The 22689-nt window shown below is 37.5% G+C and overlaps 1 protein-coding gene across 19 annotated transcripts in view; it reads left to right on the forward strand.

Annotated features, from left to right (window-relative positions):
- The window catches only part of SOX6 (SRY-box transcription factor 6), a 370313-nt gene that overhangs the window by 225119 nt on the left and 122505 nt on the right, over positions 1–22689 (forward strand). For all 19 annotated transcript variants that reach the window (XM_068194094.1, XM_068194092.1, XM_068194095.1 and 16 more), the window contains one exon: positions 1805–1873. In XM_068194094.1, the coding sequence (XP_068050195.1) occupies positions 1805–1873 (69 nt within the window). The remainder of the gene's footprint in view (positions 1–1804; positions 1874–22689) is intronic.

Genomic DNA, 22689 nt, shown 5'->3' on the forward strand with positions numbered 1-22689 from the left:
CAACAGCTACCTGAGCTTCTAGGACCTGCCCCATGCTTGCCTGGGCACATGAGCTGCCAGCTCTCTTTGATTCCCTTTTTCACTCACACACAAGGGTCTGCTCATTCAGTCCTCACTCACTGTATTTTATTGATTTGCCTGGGAGGTTTATCCAGATCTGTTTGAACACCAGGTTCCTGAAAGGAGTTTGAGCTCCGTTACAAGCATCGGTGTTGAGATCTGTGAGAGCTGCTTGAATCCATCTTCTTGTGACCCTTTGCCTTCACCCAGCCCCAGAATCATCTAGACCTTAATTTGCCTCCTTGAGGCCATGTGCAACCCTAGAAATACACATGAATTTTGTGTTGATTTATCTTACAAATGTGAATTTTAACTGAAAAAACTTACTGAGTTATTTCCATGTGACAGTGAGAGATTAAGGGAATGACAGCCTTGGTCTCCATGTATGCACAATTACAAGCTGTTAATATGTGACTGCAAATTCCTTATGAGTTAATCTGAGCAGTTTTCACTAAAACTATGTGATTGTTTATTTCCAAACCAACCTTGATACATTCCTGTCATTTTTTTTTATCATAAAAACATTTTACTTAGCTTTCTCTGTTTATAACAGAGTAAGTGTGCTCAGAAGATGTTAGGGAAGGAGCCCAAGAGGGTTTTTGCCAAAAGAGAAACAGTGGATTTGTGTGACCAAAATACCTTTGTCACCAGCTTCTTGCTGTTTTATGTGATTCCTCTGCTCTAGATAAATATTTATAGGAGGGGAAATTATACTTAAGAAATGAAGGTAGCAGAAGTGCTGAGGCTGGGATTTCCAGGAAACACAAATCTTGTTCTCATTTCAGCCTGCTGCACAGTTGCCCTTCTAAAGCAGAAGTCCAGTTGTTCCCCCAGCTCCCTGTGGCTTCTCCTTTGTGGCTTCCTTCCACATCACCCATTGCAGGGAGCAGCTCTGTGGTGGGAGAGCGGGGTCCTATTTCCTTTCTACTCCAGTATGCTGATTTTGTGGGAATCAGGGAGGTAGATGGAGTATCTGTAGCAAATTCTCACCAGTCTCTTAGTGTTCTACACCCTGAACATTTGCTTTTCTCCATCTGTGTTAGAGAACCTTTATCCTCCAGATCCCCTACTGAATCTACCAAATGAGGATGAGAATATCTACATATTTCATACAGTTGTGTGGAGGATGAGTTGCTGAGCACTAGGTACTGCTTTTACACAGAATAAGGCTCTGCTTCGCTAAGTAGCTCCGAGGATGGGTTTTGAGATTTGAAAGAGAAGTAATGTGCTGCTCATTGTGAAGGAAGTCAGAGAAGCTTACCCTAGGAGCTTGTGCTGAATAGTAAAACATCTACAAACACCAGCTAAGGCTCCAGTTCAGCAAAGCAGGAAAATGTATGTTTAACCTTAAGCACCTGCGTAATCCCATCTCCATTCAGAAAAGCACTTAAAAAAGCATGTGTTTCATTCCTATTGTAGCTAACAGTAATGCATCACAGTTAAAGATCACCACGGGCTTACATGCTTTGTTGAATAGTGATGAGATTATTCATATGCACACAAATAAACCTATGTTTCTGTGCTTTTCAGAGCTAAGGTCTCACTGCTTAAAATACATATTTCTTACTTGCTAAGTAGATTTTTATGTTGCATTTAAATTTACCTCTAACAGATGCCCCATTTTAAAAAAATTAATATGACTAATTAAATATAATAAAGAATAACAAATATTATGTGTTTCGGTCAATAGTATTGAAATTTCAATATTGCTGTTTTAATTTAATGGAAATTTTATTTCTAATAGATTGCAAGACAACAGCAGCAACTTCTGCAACAGCAGCACAAAATCAATCTACTGCAGCAGCAAATTCAGGTCAGTGTGTTTTATTGCTCTCTTCTGATTATACTTAAGTTCCATTTATGGAGAGGGAAGAGTCTGAAAAAAAGCAGCCACATGTTTTACTAACAAGCCTCAGTAAAGATGCTCTTTATGGGAGTTCCTTGTGTCCCAGAAAATTATTGTCAGACATCGTTTTTGGTGCAAAGATCTTTAATAGGCAAAGTTTTCTCCTGAAAGTTATGAACTATTTTTAAATCTCACCATCTTGTCATTGTTCCAAAATCTGCAATCAGTTTGACTTGCGTTGTGTGAAGTAAAAACAGAGTCTCAATTATTGTTGGAGGAATTCTGTGTTCTACAAAGGCAAAACTGAGACATTGAAGCAGTACTAAGTCCTTAGCACCAGTCTGCTCATGTACAAAGACCCACAGGTATATGTGTTCCAGGTGCCTTTGGAGTAATTATACCCTCGTGGATCTGGAAGTATTCTGGAGATATTTAATCATCTATACTTGCACTCAGAACATGGTTTAATTTTGTGCAAATATACGTGGGTTGGGAGTGACATGGATGTAGAGGCATTGTTGGCATGTGACTGTGTTATCTTCTCTGCTTCCCAGTTTGAAAGCATTTCCATGGGCCTGTTCACTGATTGAAATATTTCAATTTGGTCTGACAGGTGATTGTGCTGCCAATCATTTCTTATAAGCTTGGGCTATCCATTTCTTTTCCTTAATTAGCTGATTGCTATGTTACTAGATGCCAAAACTGAAGTTTTTCTTTCCCTCATCCCAAAGGAATGCTTGTAAATACTTTTGAAAATGTTGTAATGCAGACTCAGTTACACTTCTAAGGGGTTTATTTAATAAATATAGATGTGTTAATACCTTGTATGAGAGACACAATTGAATTATAAAGCACTATTATTGTTGTTGCCTGTTAGGAGACAGTGTGTTCACATTAGGTGTACATCAAGGATGAAAGAGATATTAAGAATATTGTAAGGAAAAAATACACCATCTTTTCTAAGTGTTATTTGCAAGTATGGCTTCAGTAAAGAATAATAGAAAAAGGTCAGCATAAAAGATAAGACTGATACCTAGCTAAGTCTACAAAACAGAAGTGTTATCTGTATGAAAAATTTCTAATTTTTAAAATTCCTTTAAAAATTAGGAAACAGGAATTATGACTAGGTTTTTTTGTTTCTGTTTGGAGAATTGTAGGTATGTTTGGCTGGGATACCTGCTCTGTAGTAAAAAGCTCAAAGGTACTTTATGTTTCACTTTAGTCAATACTTTCCAGTAGCTTTTCCCTTCCACTATCTCCAGGGAAATGTGGTCTTAGAATTCATTCTAGAGTAGATTGATGATTCATTTTCTCATTCACTTCCATCTTTCCTCTTACATAGTGCTGAACCATCCACAAGTTTTCTTTCCCATCCTTTCCTAGATGTATATGCAAATAAGTTTTTCAATGGTTATTCTGAGCTAAAATATTTCTTGGTTATTCGTCCCCATATTTGCTTCCAAATTCTTACCAAAAGTTCTTATGCCATAGCTCCTCAGTGGTTTGGCCTCTTTATTGTTTTATGCTTTTTACATTTACCTGAGTCTTATCAGTGTGTTGCGGCAGTGAGGATTGTTTCTTCTCCCATCTGGTCAGCCAGATTGGTAGTGGGCATCTCATGGCCCAAGGAATGCCCCAGTAAGAAGCACTAAGCAAGCTGAGCAGATGCCAAGTCAAACACCCAATGGTCTTATTATTTAGATTACTGAAAGTTCCCTGGGAGATTGTCTTCTAGGCTAAACACCAGCTCACATAGTCCATTTGCTTGTGAGCCAAGTTGTCCTGCTCTGTTAATTTGTTCTGTCTTAATTCTATGGCAGGTTTGGCAGCCAGAAGTTGCTTGAGAGAGAAGTTGCTAAGTTGCCTTTTGCTGCTGTAGAATTGGTTATGACTGTCACAGTTTGAGATGTCTAGTTCCTTAAGGGCTAGAGCTGGGATGGAGGCAGAACAGGAGGCAGGTGACAGAAATAGTGCTGTGCTGGTTCTCCCAGATTCTCTGCCACCATCTTCCCAAGAAAACTTGATACCAGTAATAAAGTCAGGCTGGTGACTCTGGGTGGAATTCATTGTATCAGAAATAGGTAACTGCAGTACATACTCTATCTCAATTATTTATCCAGATTGTTCTTGTATTGAGCAGTGAGAAACAAAGTGAATACTTTCAGGATACAATTTGTCTTGTCCTAAAGTAGATATTTAAAATTTATCAGATGAATTGTTCCCTAAAATGGCTGTTTCTCTCCATTTACTAAGAAGGATATATGTGCCAATGCCTTTAGCATAGAGATCTGATGTGAGATGAAGTGAATTTTGCTCTCTATGTCTTGAAGGGAAAACAAAATTTCTATTAAATGTTTCCATTCCCAGTTTAGTTTTTGACCCTGGTAGAATTTACAGCTCTGTCCCCAATAACTTGATTTAGTTTAGAAGGCTTGTTCAAAGACACTCTTGAGCACCAATTTTCAGGAAACAGTGATTACCTACAGAGAATGTTGTGGGCTCTTATCTGTACTTCGTATGCGTGGGAAAAGAGTAGCTCCCTTCCCTGCCACTCCCCTTTTGAAGAGATTACAGAATGTGAGCAGCACAGGTGCCAGTTCCATCTGGGCAGGGGCCTATTCATGGCACAGCTACTCGAGGCAAGCCCAGCCTGTTCTCCAGGATGCAGGAGAGGGGCACTGCTGATGTGATGTTTTCATTGTGAGACACAGAGTGTGGCAACTGTCCCCTCCTGAGATGAAGAGTTAATTCTTGAACAAGAGATTCTGTGAATAAGTGCACCCAGTTTAACCATTTAAGCAATTAGAAATTGCTCTGGGAGGGGCTTATTATATGTCAGCCACATAAAAAATTTAAAATTATTTATATTAAATAATGCACAGTTCCCCTGGACAACTACTGGGTAAATATACTGAGAATTTGCATTACTTAGTATTTATTATTTATATCGTGCTGCATATTATTTGTTTATGTAATAATTTCAACACCTTGTTTTATTTGATTGTGAAAGGGTTGTTTCTTTGGTTTTTTTTTGGTTTTGGTGTTTTTTTTTTTTTTGGTTTTTTTTTTTTTTTGAGAACACTTACTGGAGCACCTTACTGCAGGCTTGTTATACATCCAAAACTTTGTCAATAATTTATGAGCAAAGAGCACTTTATCTAGGCTTAGGGTATGGATAAAAGGTAGGTATTTCAAGAGTACAGAGGTCATTAAATGATCTGCATAATCATCTCATGTTTTCTACGTGAAGCGAATGTTTCTATCAGGGTCTATATGCTGGGGAAAGCAGTTTTGTTGGCTAAAAGGAGTGGGAATCTGGACTTCCCCTCAGTCTTGTCTCTGATTATCAGAAATTTGGCAAATCACATACTTTTCCTCAATTTAAATGTAATGTTTTGAGAATCTTAAATGAAAATTTTCAAATAAATGCAGTGTATTATTACTTTTCAGCTCAAATGTTCATAATGTTCATAAACAGACTTCTACAGAGGAGTCCACAGGGATGGGAGGAAATCTAGTATGCCAAATTAAGTTCTTCATTCCACAGAGCAGAGAAATCATTGATTTCAGTACAAATTAAAGTTGAGAAAATAATGTGGGGCAAATAAGAGCTCACAGATCAGTCTCCAGGTTGATTAAGATTTTTGTAAAATATATGTTTTTTCATTTGATTGTTTAATAAAAAATATTCATTCTGAAGTAGAGGGAACATAATTGGTCTAATTCAAGAACATCTCTTAGCCTGCACTACGAAAGTGAAAATCTCTAGGAATAAGTGAAAAAGCTATTTAAAGGAGGAATTTGGTAGTACATCATGAAGATTAGATTGGAAAAAGGGAAGACATGCATTTCTTAAATGTTTCCAAACCAGGGGTCCTGAAATCCCTGTGAATTCTGTGCCTCATTACGAGAATTCAGTCCTTTCAGAATCATGCCTGGGGTCTACTGAGTCCCACCATGCCCATCTGAGGAAAAGAGGTGGATCCCACTGATGCTTGGAGCCTGTTGCTCCAGGATTTCCCTCTGAGAATGGGGGTGTGTGTGGATTTAAGGGATGAAATCTTTTAGGGCTTTCCTCCTTGTGGGGAGGTTTCATCAGAGCAAGTCCTAAATCTGAAGTCTTTAAAAGGGACAGTGATGGTTGAGCTTTTCTGCAGAAATCTGTGATGAGGATAACTGTGAAAGATGATCCAAGCTGCTTCTGTCCATTTCCCTTAATCTTATTCCTCTTTACTGTGCTTAATGCCATTGCAGAGCATTTTGTTTTCTGTTTGAATCAGTACAATTTCCATTGCATAGAGAAACTGGTTTCCTCTGCTCCCATAAGTATTCTGTTTTAATTCAGCCACTAGAAATTATTCCTAATAGTAATTTTTTCAAGTTTTAATCTATACATTTGTGCTGTTCTACTTTTCTATAAATGTTCTTACATTTTCTGTTTCCCTCAAATAGAGTGAATGGGATTACTGTGATAGTAAACAGACAAAATAATAGTAACATAAAATTACAACTGTTTAAACTGTCTTTGAATAGGAATATTTTGAATCATAAGTAAAACTTAAGAGACTGAACCAATGAGTCTCTCTTCTTATCCATGATTAACTACTGACAATTGAGGTACCTGGTGAGCTGAATAAGGACTATCTCTTTATGTGAAGTACATGTCTAAAGATCAGGAATAATTACATTCCACATTAGCCTTCATAGCCTCCCTGACCTGGTTAATTAATTTTTTGCTAGGATAATAATAGTAGAAATAGATTTAAAGATACGCTTCATCATTAAGTATGTAACTGACCTCCAATTTTAAGAGATGAACCTTTCATTTATTGCCTTTTGGAGACAGGTTAAAGCTCCTTGCAGAGTGCTTGCTGAAAATGCACAAGCTGGAATCCAGTCATTGTCAGCTCAGATATGCTCTCTGAGGTTGTCTTTCTTTGTAAACTCTATTTAGTGTTGACAAGCAAAAGCAATGGCAGTTGTACTGTTCCAGCACTAGGGAATATTATCGTCTACCTTTTTTTCTCTTCTTTTTTTCTTTTGTTATTGATCATGAAACTGATCCCCTTCCAGCAAGCTTTGCACAGGACCAAATAAAGCCATTTAAAGCAATTTGATACTTCTATTGGCAGGGTACGCAGATCAGATACTCCCTTGAAACAGAGAGAGAGAGAGAGAGTTATAAACAAAGCTTAGAAGTCTAGGAATAGCCCCCAGCTTCAGCAAACTCTTAAAATATTTTGTAATTGTATCTTCAATCATGAATTAGCTAGGAAAAACAGACCTTTTTTGCCTTTATATTTCACTGCTCTATGCTGTTTTTAATTGCCCATAGGCACACTGTTGTGATCTTCTTTGGAAGTTTAAAACCAGGATAAAAATGCAAATCTAATTATTTCTTTTATCTAATCTAATTAACTTTTTACAAGCAATGATAGATGCACAGCAGACTCCATCAAACATTTTAATAATGATGTTTCTGGATTAAAGTATAGGTAAAAGTACTGTAATTTATAAGCAGTCAAGATTATGGCAGTAGAAAATGTAAAATATTGTGGTGGCTTAATAAACTATAGCTGCAGTTTATTAATTTAAAGTAGAAAGGATGCATTTCCCTTAAAACCCAGTTTGCTTGTGAATTGATTCCCAGCCATCACTGGTACATATTTTTACTGGTTTTTAAGCAGCTCAGTATTAAAAATAATATATATCCAAGTCCCTTCTGCAATGCAGTTGTGTGCAGTTGGAAGAGAGAAATGCTGTTGTGTGCCTGTAACTTGTAGCTGGCTGCTAAATGGCTGATTCCACTTCAGGGGCTCTGCCCTAGGTGTGGCACCACAGCTCCTGTCCAGCTCCTAACTTGCCTGGTGAAAATTGAAACTGATCCAATGGAGGAAAGACAAATATGCTAAACATCAAAGTCAAATGTTTTATATTTTATTTATTATTACATACTGGCTTATTAATGAGTTCCAAAGTCCTTATATGATAATTTCTCAAGCAAAGATCTGTTAACAGCCAGCTTTTCCCAGTAAAAGGCATTGTCATGGCTGGCTGGCTTGGAATTTTCTCTGTCAGCTCTGAGGAAAGAGAAGTGATTTAGGATCCTTGCCTTCTCTGAGCAGCACATGCTATAAAAAATATTCTGGTGATGCTCTCTATCTTTTATTCAACCTCTTCCATACTACAAATGCTTTGGCATAATAGCGTGGTGGTGGCAGAAAAGACACAGTGTGTGAAAGGTTCACACTCCTCTGCTACATGCAAGCTTCTGATCTTACCCCTTGGTCTCCCATTTGTGAGGATCCTGCTAGCTGCTGTGCCCCTGAGGCCCTCAGTCCCTGGAAACAAGTTTTATCCTGGCAGAGCAGAATATAATTCTGGATTTGACTCTTAAAACTGTATGCAGTCATGATGGGGGCAGGGAGGCTGTGTTTTAAAAAAATTCTGCTGTGATCTTTTAAGAGTTAAATCATCTGTCTTGCAGTTTCCTAATTCATTATATGACATTTATTCTTCCTTATTTCGCCTACCCGAGTCTAAACAAATTGTATTTAATGCAAAAATTAAGCCTTGTGTATCCCTTTCATATGACTTCTCTAATTATAGAGCAGTAAATGGTAGAATAGCATATGTTAGCAACATGAGCAGCAGTCTATGAAATGAGCTACAAGTTAATAAAATGATCTTGTGGTGGTGTTGGCCAAATGTTAGCACACATGTTTCGAAAAGTGGTATTTCAACAGACTTGAAGAATAGGACTTTGGCACACGGGTGCCGAACATGATCTGATGTGTGGAAATTAGTTAAAGCAAAGTAAATGTCATTGTTTCTTGGGCTCATGTTGGTGCAGAAAATGATAGTAGCTGTCCTCCCACTTTCCCTCTCCCCCGTGTGTTTTAAAATTGGAAATGAAGACATAGGCATCCCCAGTTCAAGTCCTGCTGCTTCATTTGCTTGGGGCGTGCTGTGCTGCATCCTCACCAGTGGCTAAAATGCTTGTTCGCAGCTGTGCCTCTGCCAAAGCCAGAGGCTAAAATCTCACTGATTCTATTCAGCCCAGACACTTCTTCTACTGGCTTCACTTACAGAAGAGCCCATGATTTGAGCCCTTCTAATTTAGAGACAGATTATAACTAGCTCCTGAATAACAGCAGAGGATCAAGCAAATATTTGCTGCCCACCTGTGCTGCTGCCTGGGGGTCACTCTTGGCTGGTGCTCTGCCTGTTCCAACCCAGTGTGGAGCAACAGGCATGGCTGAGCCAGGCACCCTGATGTAGATCCCAAGGAGTTTGGCAGAGGTGATGCCCCTCTGAACCTCTCTGGTGCCGTTCTGTTAGTCTGCTGATGTACTCCTTTCAATATTGCAATATTTGGGATAATGCAATAGTAATGTGCTATTTGCTCCAGCACAGAAAACCAGTTTCGTTCCTAAGTGGCATGAGCACAAAGTAAAATGGATAACTGTGAGTGGAAATGGTGCCAACTGGCAGCCTATCCAACAGGACTGATCCTGCGAAGCCTTATTTGCTTGAGTAATACCTGCTCAGGCAGTGTTTGGTGACTTGTGTACTGTTACTCACAAAGTGGGCTTTGCAGAAGTGAGCACCTCTTGCAAGGAAGGACTTAGGATATTAGTATTGTGCTTGGAATATCAAAGGTATAAATGTGGCAGGGATTTTAGGGAATGTAATTTGTTTCATGAGACAAACAGATGTAGCTTGAAAAAACAGGCAACCATTTGGGCACTCCAGCTCTTTTTCATGTCTTGCATCAGTGTTTTCTGTGATGATTTCTATGATTGACAACCACGTGATGGCCAAGAGGGAAAACAATCAAGTTTTGCTTTTTATTATTTCCTTTTCTTTTTTTTTTTTTTTTTTTTTTTTTTTTTTTTTTTTTTTTTTTATTCCCACCACCTCCACTAATTTGACGCACTAATCAGGAGATACTGGAAAAAGAAAAAAGTTAATAAATGCCAGTATTGAAATTACTTGATTTATGGAGATATTCAGATATACAGGCAAGACTGGAATGTGGTGATATCAGAGGTCAAAATTTCTGTCTGCAGAAGCAGGTACTTGGAGGAAAATGATGAAGTACAGCTCCACATTAAAAAGGCCAAAAGCATATAGCGAATAAATTGTAAAGTACTCCTTGAAATCTCACAGTAAAAACTTAAATTTATCAGAGGAACTAAATCCTGGCCTAGGAATCAAAGCATTTTTAGTTGTAATTGTGGGAATATTCCAGAATGTAAGTGTATTACTGAATCAATTTGAGCATAAAAACTTATTTTTAATATACTTAATATCATGACAGCAAGGAAGAAGTAAGTGTGTTGCTCTCTGAATGCATTCAGGAATTATGAATTCACATAAAGAAAGCAGTAGAATGTGCAATCCAGCAAATGAGCGAACTAGATGCTGTTTAACATTTGGTCTATGCTTGATGGCATGTAAGTAAAAGTAAAGTGAATGAATATTTCTAATATTCACTGTTTTATGCAACCAGCTAATCCAGACACTCACAAAAATGTCAAAACATAGTTCTCAAGGAAGACAAATGGCGTTGCCTGTGATTTACCTATCTAATCTTAAAGTTGTTAAAGTAAGGAAAAATTGGTTTATGACTGTAGTTTACATGTTATTTCCCTTTGTCTGTAACATTAGAAACCCCTCTCCCCAAATAATTAGATAATATAGTGGCTTGTATAGTAGGCAAGGCTTTTGCTTCCTTGAAAGAACTAGTCTTTAGTATAAATCTTGTATATATCGTATTCAGCAAGTTGGGCATTTGCACAGCTTGGGTAAATTATGTCTATATTGAGACTCTAGAAGTTACACAGTGTGCATTCCATACTTGAGGGATGGGAAATAAAAATTGATATACTGTGTGGCACATGATATAACACAGTGAAATATCTTTTAAATTCCAGAGGGATGCACTGACATCACCACGGTTAATTCGCATGCAGTAACTCCCACAAAATGTTATTAACTTTAAATTGAAATTTGTAATCATTCAGTAAAAAGAAAATAAATGATGTAAACAGTATACAATGGTGCATTATGAAATGCTGAATTAATCTTATTCACCCACCCGAAATGACAGTGTAAGAAACCACTAAAGTTGTAACACCAAATAAGAAAAGCAAAGAATTTCACAGTTGATGGTGAAGTGTGAAATGCATCTTGAGACACACTACTGTCACACAGTATGGAAGGGCACTTCTGAGTTAGGGAACTTTATTTCCAAGTAATGTATTAGGCATTTTTATTCTGTAAATGAGAGATTAACCAGTTGGGGGAATATATATTTAGCTTAAAATCTAGATCAGGTAGACAGATGAGTTGCGTGGCTACTTGCTACAGGTAACAAAATGGTGCAATATGTACCTAATAGCTTGAGGTTCTGTACTTGACAAAGCAATGTATCCAATATAAAATATAGAGATAAACCCTACTCAGAAGAGGGGGTATGGCACTTGTTTTTGCTCTGACAAGGAGTGATTGGTATGACGAACCCTACTATCACATTTCTAGCTTTGCCTTTTCCATCTCATTGAATTTTATTGGTGATATATTTTCAGGATACTCATCTCCTCTGTAACTGCATATCTGAGTGTCTCATAAGCTGAAGTGTATTATCCTCACAACACTCTTTTGAGGCAGAATAAAAAGCATATAGATATTTGGGGGCATCTAATTTTAGATATCTAATTTGGGTGACTGAATTAGGACTTTTGGCTCCATATATAAAGCAGTCCAGGTGCTGTGAATTACCTTCTGTTGATTAGACAACAAGGTTCCTAATTTAAGCACCTTAGTTAAATTTCCAAAGTGGCTTGATCCAGTTCTTATATGAAATTTGACAGACTTGAAATCTGTGGTTTCAGAATTTATAGGGTGGTTCTCTACCATCTTGATCATATTTTTTTATCATGACTTTCTGTCAGCTTATCACTTGCCTTAATTTACTCTTTTGGAGCTTTTAGTCAGAGTGAATCCTCTTCAGCCAGACAGAGAAATATTTCTTTGTTCCTCTCACCCACTGCCCGGCCACAAATGAAAACCATTTTGGGTAGCCTGAGTCTCCCATGTGGCTGAGCTGCTGACCAGAAGCTTGACCATTGTCACACACAAACAAGCAAGTGGGGAGGCTACTCTCACAGAAGTCTGCAGTTTCCCAAATCCACGTATTTTCCTTGCAGATGTGGAGCAAATTCCATGGCTGTGAAACATCCTTTGAACAGTGCCTTTATTGTGGAGAGAAAATAAGTTTTTATTTGAAGAATGCCTACACTTCTTGGCGGTCCCTCACACAGTTTGTAGGGCATTCAAGACTTACTTGAAACAGACTTAAATAATGCTTTTTATTTAATCAAAATGGCTGTTTCTAAATGGGGATCTTACATTCCACATTTTAGGCCAGAATATATTTTTACAGCCAAGTTATAAACCTCTGAAAAAGGGGGCTTATAATGGAAAGGTTGACACAACGTTAATTTTAGTGTTGTAAATGCAATGGTATAATTTTGGAAAAAAGCCTTTATAACTCTGCTAAGATATTAATTGCAGGAAATTACAGCATATCCTATTAAAGTATTATGTCAGTGGCATACATAGCATATAACACCTTTGCATATTCTCCCTTGTTTTCACGGCAACATTTTGCATTTTGATCTGTAAAGAGTAGGTGGATAAAGTGGCTCAGAGTTTCTGATCACTTTTGCTCGAGGGGAAAATCCACCCTGGGGTAATGCTTGCTTATGGCCAACTTTAGACACTGGTATTCTGTTAGCAGGTAAATCTGATATGGGCATTGAGGAATTAATCAAATTCTGCTCAAACAAAAGTCTTTACTTTGTTTTGTGGCTTGTGGACCAAGGTTTTTAATTTGAACCCAATTTACATCAGGTTTAGCCAGGTTCTTTCCAGAATGAAGACAACTTTTATGGCAAACTTATTTTTGCTGATGATGGCTTACTTTTAATTTGCTTACACTTTCAGAATCAGTCCTGACTATTACTGTGGCTCCACAGTAGGCACAGTCACTTCCCTTTTTGGTGCCTGTTCAGTCAATTATTCAGAAATGCACTTTATGTTCATGTGGTGGAGCCAAAGGTGTAGATCCCTGTTGAGCTGAACAATGTAAATATTTACATTGCATTGTTCAGTTTTTGTTACTAAGAAATAGGTTATTGATTGCATTTCTGTCACTTTTAGGATTGCAGGGGCAGGAAATAATAGTATCATGTTTTCTTTGCAGAGATTTGCTTTTATAAAGTTATAATTTGTTAAGATCTTGATGTTAATATACACTGAATTGTAGCCTTTGATGACAGACTCAGGATGGATGGTTTTAACAGTGATTGCTATTTTTAACAAAAACGAGCTATTACTACATCAGTTTTTTTCTGACTGTCAAATCCTTCAGGACAAGTGGGCCACTTCTTCATATTTGTGAAGCACCTCATGTTGAGGTCATAATCCTGCCTGGTGCTTTTCATTGCTACTGTGGCACAAATTTGCAACATGCACAGGGGTTTGTTTAATGTATAAATGGGATCTGGAATCTTGATATTTTATGTCTTCCCCTTTGATAACAGAGGAACACACATGATTCTTTACACAAAAAAATAAAAGTACCGACTTGTACAGCTGATGAGTTTTTAACAAGATGGGAGAAAAAGCCTTCTCAAAGACCCCACTGATATGCAAGTTCATTGGACCGTTGATGTTTTCCATTAATTGCAGGGCTTTAGCATTTAACCATCAACTATATCTGGTTTTACTTATCAAATCCAGAGCTGCTTTTTCTCTGCCTGCTGAGCAGGGAAAACTCCATGCTGTACCAGTTTCTTTTTACTTGGGTCTCCAAGTATCATCAGGATTAAAGCTGTCAGAACAGTCAGCCCTCTTTATTTTGTGGTTTTCAATACAAAGCGTAATATTGTTGCTTGAGAAATGGCAGGCTTTCAATGTTTTAGCTAAAAATTGCGGAGTGGACAAAAAAAAAGGCCCCTGTTAATAGCAGGCATTGAAATATTTCTTTCACCATTTCAGGGAAAGAAGATACAACTCTGCACTTTAATTTGTTTTTATTCTACACCAGTAATTTTTTTGTATTGGCTTAATCCTACACTCAAGTATAAGGAAAAACTCATGCTTAACTTAGTGAGAGTTTTGCTTCATTGAATACAGTGCAGGGTGCCATTTCCTCAGCTGGTGTTGTTCATATTCTTTCCATTTATGTCAGTCTAATACTAGAAGTACAGAATTAGGTCCTCTTTTTAAATACAAAAGGAGATCACGTGGAAATGACAACATTTCATTTTGCTTTTTTTTTTTTTTTTGGTAACTGTAAAATATTCCTCTGCTCTGTGTGTGAATTTATATTTGGGGATAAGTGTGTCCATTCACCACAGAGAGCCCAGAGGTAGCTGATATATTGTGCATGAATATTTCTGTCTTGCATGTGTTTACTTCAGTTATCACTTTGTGCAATTAAGTTTTTTTTTTAATCTTCAGAGTCCTTTATCTTTTGATTTATCCATGACAACATAGATGTGTCTTTGTGATGCTTTGTAAAGAACACAACAAAAATGATATCTTTATTTCTTTCCTTTTGGTTTATTTTAATTAGGAAAAGAGTCTCTTCCTATGCAAGACCACTAACCTGTAATTTTATTTACCCTGTCATTTTGCTATCAGTTGAAATATGCAGGCATTTTAGACATAACTTTAGGAGGAACAGAATATACTAGTAATTTATACAATAGACATTGATGATTATTGACCATTAAAGAGTCATAAAACATTTCCTGTGTGAGATAGGTCTAGCATCAAATGTCTTTATTTCTGACAGTAAATGTTTCAGGTTTACTTCACAGATATTAATGTTAGTGCATAAAGATAAAAACCTGGCTAGACTCTGGCAAAGAGAGGTCACCTCTTAATAAATGTGAGGAGTTGCAAGCAAAAGGAAAAAAAAAAAAAAAACTTTGAAGGAAGTCCCAGGCTCATGCGTATATTAACCAGAGCAGATGAAATGATTTATTGGGTTTTATACACAATCTGTAAAGGGTAAGCATTGCTAACAGAATGAGTGGCAGCCTCAGGGAGCTGAGTAGCCCCCAGGGACCAGCCTTTGTTCCTCTGGACTTGACAGACATGTGTCCCTGTTAAATGAGGGCTTAATTTCTCTCATATGTGCACAATTTCCAAGCTCAACAAAGGCAGCCAGGACCGGAGCTATTTAAAAGAGCCAGCTCAGGAGGAAGCATTCCTGGAGAAAGGGGATGCTAAGGGGCTAATTACTCGCCATCCTTCAGCAACTGATTTTTTTCTTTTTTTTTTCCCCCCCTTAAACAGGTTCTATTAACATGGAACTGCCACTCACATTTTACATAAACATACATTAAAAGTCTAAAGGAGTTATTTCTCTTTGCAAAATTGCCCTTTTAAAGGTCCCGGTTGCTAAAAAAAAAGAAGAAAAAAGGCGGACTCATTTCATTTTGAATCTGCAATGAAAACCACTATCTCTTTAAGGTCTTGGAAAGATTTTTTTCAAAATGTCTAATGTCTTCCTCTTCTTTCTCAGCCTCTCCTTTTCTCACGTATGGTAGTAGGAATTGTCATTAGTGCTTATTTCTTTATGTAACTATGGTAATTAATATTGTCCAGATAAATGTTTCAGCATATGTAAAGCATAATAATATTTACTTAATTACTTGTCTAGTATGGTATGCTTTTTAAAAGCCTCTTACTGCATATTTAAATATGTCTGTATATGTAAGAAGACCTCTATGGTGCCTTTTGTGTAGTCTAGTGGTGCTACCCCTCACAAGTAGGGGTTTTACACCCTTTTTCCAATGTGGGGCTCAGGTGCCTCCTGTGTTACTGGCAGTTGGCATTCTCTGTGGAGAATAGGTCCATAGTTTGACAGATTGAAGTAATTTTTTTTTTAATGTGGAAAACACAATTATTTTCTTTGGATAGTGCTAGTGAACTCTGTTGTTACCTTGAGAGAAAGATGAGCCGTTCCTGTGCAACAGTTTGAAAATGTTGTGGTCACCACTTTGTCAAGAAATACTACGTGGTTTCAGGCTTATTTCCTACTCTGAAACAAACAGGAAACTCCCTTGTGAAACAGGCAGCCCTTTTGATTCTTCTCAATCAGAACATACTGATCCTCTTAGAATCAGAACCCAAACAGGTGGAAAAAAGTGTTTTCCCATTGCCCTGTGAAGTCATTGTCTGAACAGGCTTCAACATGGCATAGGAGAAGGCTTTGGGTTGTGTGGCATCAAAGCTTGTAGCCCATGCTCAGGACATGGTGCATGTACAGTTGTGAAAGCCGAGACAACAGCAGCAATTATAGAATGATCTTGGTAGAAGCAGCTTGCTTTTTGGATCAATTTTGTCATGTGATTTTGTATTATAACCTTATTTTAAATTTCCAGTTCAATTGCCCCCCTTCAGAACCAATATATTACATTATTTTATTTACAATATAATGATTATAATTACCAGAATTGTGTTTGAAAATAGTGAGAATCTTACAGTCTTTCATATCTACATAAAAGAATTACAAATCAAAAAGTATTAGAGAAATAATTTTTTCTTAATTTCAGTATTTTGATTCAGTATATCCATTACATAATCTAGGCAACATAAGTATCTTAGATATCCTCATAGAATTAACTGAGGAGTTTTTATTCTTTGAGCTTCTATTGTATGTATAAGAAGATGGTAAATGAAGAATCTGCAGGTTGCAGAGTGCTAAGAATGAAACTAGCTTCAAGATTTTAAATGCTTTTAATCTTTCCTGAGTAGTCAGTCCTCTGGCAATAAGAAGAATTAAAGATTTTAGGGGTAGCATTTTAAATGAAAAATCTCTATTTCTTTTCTGAGAAGAATGGAATGGATGATGGATCACTGGAATGGCATGTAGGACTCTCAGCTTATCTACTCTTTCCAGGCTTTGCTTTTTCATGCTGAAGAAGGGAAAAATAGCAGTGGGAGAGAACACTGTGTACCCTAGCACTTGTTGAGAAGGGTGTTTTAAAAGTTGTTATTAAGTAAATAATCCTATATTTCCTCTCACTAAATAAATGAAATCTGATGGGAGAGAAGCCACAAACATGTCCCAGATGCTACTTACCTCTGCAAATCAGGAATACCTCCACAGAACAGCACATCTGTACATCTGCCTCCTTCATCCTGGTAACAGATTTACAACTGTCAAGGCTGAAAGTCACTCATTTATTTTCTTTCTCCCTAGAGATGACAAAGTACATAACACTTGATGAGCTGCAGCATCCAGGACCATTAAGTTATTAATGCTACAAAGGCCCTTTTTGCAGGGTGAAATCTTGCCTGGATTAAAACACTGCATCAGAGGAAGTTAAGGAGCCACACATATTCCGGGACATTTGGTAGTTATAAGGCCTGGGGAAAATGGTTTAACCTGGATTGCATGTAGATTCTGACTAAGCCTTTCTCTAAAGATTTGTTTTCATTTTCTGGAGGAGGAGGGGTTTCTTACCAAGAGACTTTCTTTCCATCTGATTAAGAGAAAGCACCTTCTAATCAGAAAGGAAGGTCCCACACAGATTATCTTCTTGTCATGCTATGACAGGACCCAGATTTCACTGAGGCTTTCGTGAGGAGCTGAGGAGAGTATTAAAGCTCTGGCTCCACAGTATTTAAGTTAGCTTTTTTTACAATAATAAAAAAAGAAGATGAACTGATGCTTACTGTTACCAGCTAAGAATGAACTTTTATGCCTTTGCTGTATTGTTGTCTGGTTACAGAATGAAATGTTAATCATACAAAAGCAGCATATCTCTCTACTGGAGAAAGAAGGAACAATCAACACTTCTCACATCCTTGCTGCCTGACACTTTGACTCAGTGTTGCATTTCTCCCCATTTCTTAGATATTTTTCTTTATTTACCCAACAGCCACCTTTGTCTTGTGGGAGGTTTATTACTATTTGTAGCTTACTTTCATAAAATGCTCATAATGAGTGCAAATTTCAGACTCAATCTGCCTGTTTGTTTCCTGTGTTTATCATAGCATTTAGTTTTAAAGAAAAAAAATGTATGCAATCCCTGAAACCAAAGTGGTTTTAACCTTGATTTCCTAAGGAAAGAACTTTCAAATAGCTGGGCTGTGTATCTCTCTGTCAGAGTTCCAGCTCAAGATTTTTTGGACACAATAGGTAATTAGGTAACAACATTTGAGATATAGGAAAAAGTCTAAAAGGTATTGCATTCAGTTAAGTTTAATGAAATTAGTGTCCCTGATAAAGCCTTTCAGCTTGTCCTGGGAGTAAAGGCTTTAGACTAACCCATCCCTATATTAGAACTTGAATAATTTAATTGGGAAAGAGATGTTACAATGGCCTAAGTTCAGGCAAAGTGTTGATCTAGGCTTATAATTTAATAGACAGCAGAGAAACAAAACTCTGTGTTTGCATGTCATACAAAACCATGGGAAACAAGCATTCACAAATCACATTTCCTACCAAACTACTTGCTCGAGATAAGCAAACACTTCCCATGGAAACAGTCTTGTGTACTGAGCAAAATAGTGCTCTCTTTCCTTCTTTGCAGAAGGTCTGCACATGTCACAGAAAAGAGAATGAAAAAGATTTCATTTGTGGCAATACATTTCTTCTCAGCCTACATATTTTCTGAAAATTTACCAGTTAGAATTGTGTTTGGAGTTTCAGTGATTTGCTTGGAATATGCTGCACAATTTGAAAAAAAAAGTCTTTGGGAGATTTTGCTCTAAAGAAACAGTCAATCTGTCACCTGCTGTAGCTCTCGGGTTCTTCCCTTTGTTATGTTGGCATTGCTGAGGCATAGTTAAAATGTTTTCCATTTTATGCACATGAGGCTTTGTGAAACTAATGCTTTCTGAATGTTCGGTGGCAGTACTATGTATTTGCTGACAATAGTCCTACCTAAATTAGATTTATGGAACTGACTGAAATAATTGAGGTTTTGGTGCATTGGAGACTTAAATTGTATTTTTGGATATAAGTTTCACTTCATTTATTCCTTTTTGTAATACCCCATACTCTGGGATCAAATATTCTATCTAAAGTACCAGGTGCAAGAGAAGTGCTTTAATTTAATGAGGGTGTCTCTATAATAAGAGAGTTTCAGACAGGTCTGTAGCTTCCACATTTAATCCACAAATTTTAAATTATTTTTCCATAATTTGAAGCTAGAAACTATTTGCCTTAAAATATACTGAGCTGTTTTTTGTGTATCTTAGGAAGGAGGTACAACTTTGCTTGGAAAAAGTCTGGTACTTTGTCAAGAACTACACTATTAATTTTTATCTCTGGGCCATAATTTTCTCCTGACAGTTTGTACTTTTTTCCCCATGTGTCATTGATAGGTTTATGATATACCCTGTTTTTAATATAAAAGGCTTCATTTTATAACCACACCAGTCCAGTTCCTCATAATGATTCACCTGCATTCAGTGATCTTGTGCTAGGGAAGCTGGGCAAACTTCCTAACCAGGAAAAGTGTGGTGTATTTGAGGAATGACTGGGGGATCTCTTTGTTTTGTTTTTCATGATGCTTAAAATGACACAATATAATGAAAAAAATCTTAAAAACTGTACCGTGCCTCTCAGAGGAAGCCACTTGCTTCTTCTCTTGGGCCAATAGCTCTAGACTCTTGGTTAGCTGAGTTTATGTGCTTCCCAGTCCCTTTCCAGGATTTGTATCCCACCTATGTGACTGCTCTGCAGGAGTCCCCCACAGCTTGGGGTGTGTGTTACCCCTGTCAGTGAGATGGGTTGGTGTGCGCCATGGAATCCATCCTGCCCTGCCCTTTGAGCCTCTCTTGGATGTGAGAGGAGTGGAGCAGTGTCCATGGAACCCAAACTTTGCTTGGATTCAGCCTGAATCCAGGACTGTGTAAGAAGTAGCTGAGCACAGGCTCAGTCTTACAGAGGCACAGCAGGATATTTTAACTCTCGCATTTAAAGAAGGCCTGACTTAGAGTGTTACTCTTTTACCCAGCACTCACTCATTTATCACATCTCACATTTGCTGTGGTTCTTGGACTGGTACTCCAGATCAGAGGCATCTTTCTGGGGAAAGGAAGGCCTGAAGTTCCCGAAATCTCTGTTCATCTCAGCAGAAAGCGCAGACATCAGTAGCTACATGATCTGATTCACTGTCAGTTTAGTGAGTAAAATAATTTAACAGAAAAGGGGCCACCAGGGCTGGCAGGAGAGCAAGCAAGTGAACAAGTGCCTGGGAAAGGAGAAGGATTGCAGGGAGACCACTGGGTTGGGAAGACTTTCCACTTTGAGGGGGGAGGTGTTGCATCCTGCAAGCAGAACTATGAAGTGGAGTTTATTACAGGAATTTTAATCCTTTTCCTTCTGAAATTTGCTATTACAAAGGTTGTCTGTGGCATTATAGCCAGTTCTGTGAGGAGACCTTGCTGTAGTACATGGCAACAAGAGAAAAAGGAGCTTCACTCTTTAGAGCTGTCAGGTTGGCAATTTGAGTAGAAAAGGAAGATACCAGATTTGTATTGTTAGCCTGATTGCCTCTGGAAATGAGCTCTGTGCAACTCTGCTGTGTGCATTGAAGTGCACATGCCACTGACTTTTCAGCCTGTTGGTGGATTTCACTGGAATTTGATAGAAAAATAGATGTTTCAAGTAGAACCAAGTTCCTACAATCTTGGTGAAGGCAGACAGCTAGACTGAGGTGAGGGATTTTTTTCCATACTCCTTCAGACAGGTTGGGTTTCTGAAATGTATATTTACATGAAAAGTACCTGTGTGAAGACTTGTTGAATGAGAGGATCCAGAAGGGGAGAGGCCTTATTAATAACATAATCAGAGGAAAAGCTTCACTTCAAGCTTTCACCTCAGCAGATATTGAAGTCAAATTCCTTAAAGTCACAAATCCATTGGCTGTATTTGCCCTTGAACCTGTGAAAGCTCACATGTCCCTTTATAACAGTTGGCATTCCAGAAGCAAACAGGAACTGGAGATATTCCCTGTTGTTGGGTGATCTATGACCTATGGCCTAATAGCAATTCCCAAGAAAATCTGCCTACTTGGAATAAATATTGCTGTGGAAAACATCTAAGGGTTGGAAGACAAGAGAAATTGCTGTCAAATTATGATCTCACAGTGTTTCCTGTAGTGAGAGAAAAGTCATGAACTAAAAATGTCTGATCTTTTGGTTTCCATTCAGTACTTCAAAGGAGGATTATTGGTGTTTTAGAAAAGTATTTAAAATGCATATGCAAATACACAGGGGTATAAGTGAAAATATGGAGTAGCAGTAGAAAAAAGTTGTAACACCCTTGAGTTTGGGATAGCTTCTTTAACTGAAAAATCACAAGTGGATTATACACACATCATACCATCAAAGATATTGAATTTGTTTTGGCAAAATACATGCAGAAATATTAAGTAGAGTGGTGGGAAAAACTGGAAAAATTAAGAAAGTTCTGAATAATAAAAAATACAGTATTTATATAGGTCATTCCTTTATGCTGACAGAAATTTTTACTGGGGAGTAGTTCTAGTCTTATATAGTTACAAGAATATGAGTTCCTTCTTACTAATTTTATAATTAATAGGAGGAGAATTTTAGGTAAAATAATGTGAGAACTTTACTGTGATACATAGAGACAGTGTAAAGGTGGGAAATAGATATATATGCATGACAAGTCTCTCTATGCTGGGTGTCTAAGAAATCCTCTTTCCACTGTCTATTAGTTGGTTCTGCCATTTTTCCTTTGTTATTTTTCACTTTAATATTCATAGCCACAGTTTTGGAAAAGGGGTTAGTGCACAGTTGTTTGATTCATTCGTTGTTTAAAATGCTGTGAAAATCAAAAGTATAATCAAAGGTCTAAGAATATTGAAGAAACTGAAATATCTGCACAGTGATGTTTCAGAAAGATTTGTTGTTAATGGTCTTTCATTTAAAAATAGCCTGATTATATAATTTATTTCTTGAATTAAAATAGCTACAGCTAATTCATACAATCATCCCCCAGTTCAAGCATTTAGTTCTGCCATATACCCAAGGTATCCTGAGTGGTCAAACTACACATCTAATCTTGCTTCTTGCATACACACACACTGCATTAACTCTGCCCACCTCTACTCTATCAGACCATGCCTTTATCAGGGATTACTGGTGACAATATAAACCATGAGAAAGGGAGAGATTCATAAGCTTCCTACCTGTCACCAGAGAAACAAGATTAAAAATACAGTTTAATAGTGCGTGTAGTTCTGGTGTTGCTGGTTGTATGCAGCAAGTGAGTACCAGTGAAAGGACATAGAAATAAAAAAGGTTTGGTAGATCCTTTTCAATATCCTTATAAATCTGAGAAATTGGTTAGGAAATACGGAAGAAAGAACTCAGTTCACTGCTGAAATTAGCAATTGAATTCCCTTAAAAACACATAATCCTTTTGTTTAAAACTTATCAAAAAGCCTTTTTTTTTTTTTTTTTTTTTTTTTGGAATTATTTTTTCCCCTTGACATATAAGACACTGACTACAATTAATTGCAAGTCACTGGTAGAGCTGAACTGAGGCTATTGGAATGGTGCTATAGTCGAGGCAGTCCTGTTAAATGTCGTGGATGTTTTGTCATTGTGTGGATGAACTTAGACTCTTCAGTCACTATTGCTTCTAAGAAGCAGTGGATGTTCCTCTCCCTAAAGAACTGAAAAATCTGGCTAGATAGGACTCAAAAGAATGG

Source organism: Anomalospiza imberbis, chromosome 6, assembly GCF_031753505.1.
Source record: "Anomalospiza imberbis isolate Cuckoo-Finch-1a 21T00152 chromosome 6, ASM3175350v1, whole genome shotgun sequence".
Classification (NCBI taxonomy): domain Eukaryota; kingdom Metazoa; phylum Chordata; class Aves; order Passeriformes; family Viduidae; genus Anomalospiza; species Anomalospiza imberbis.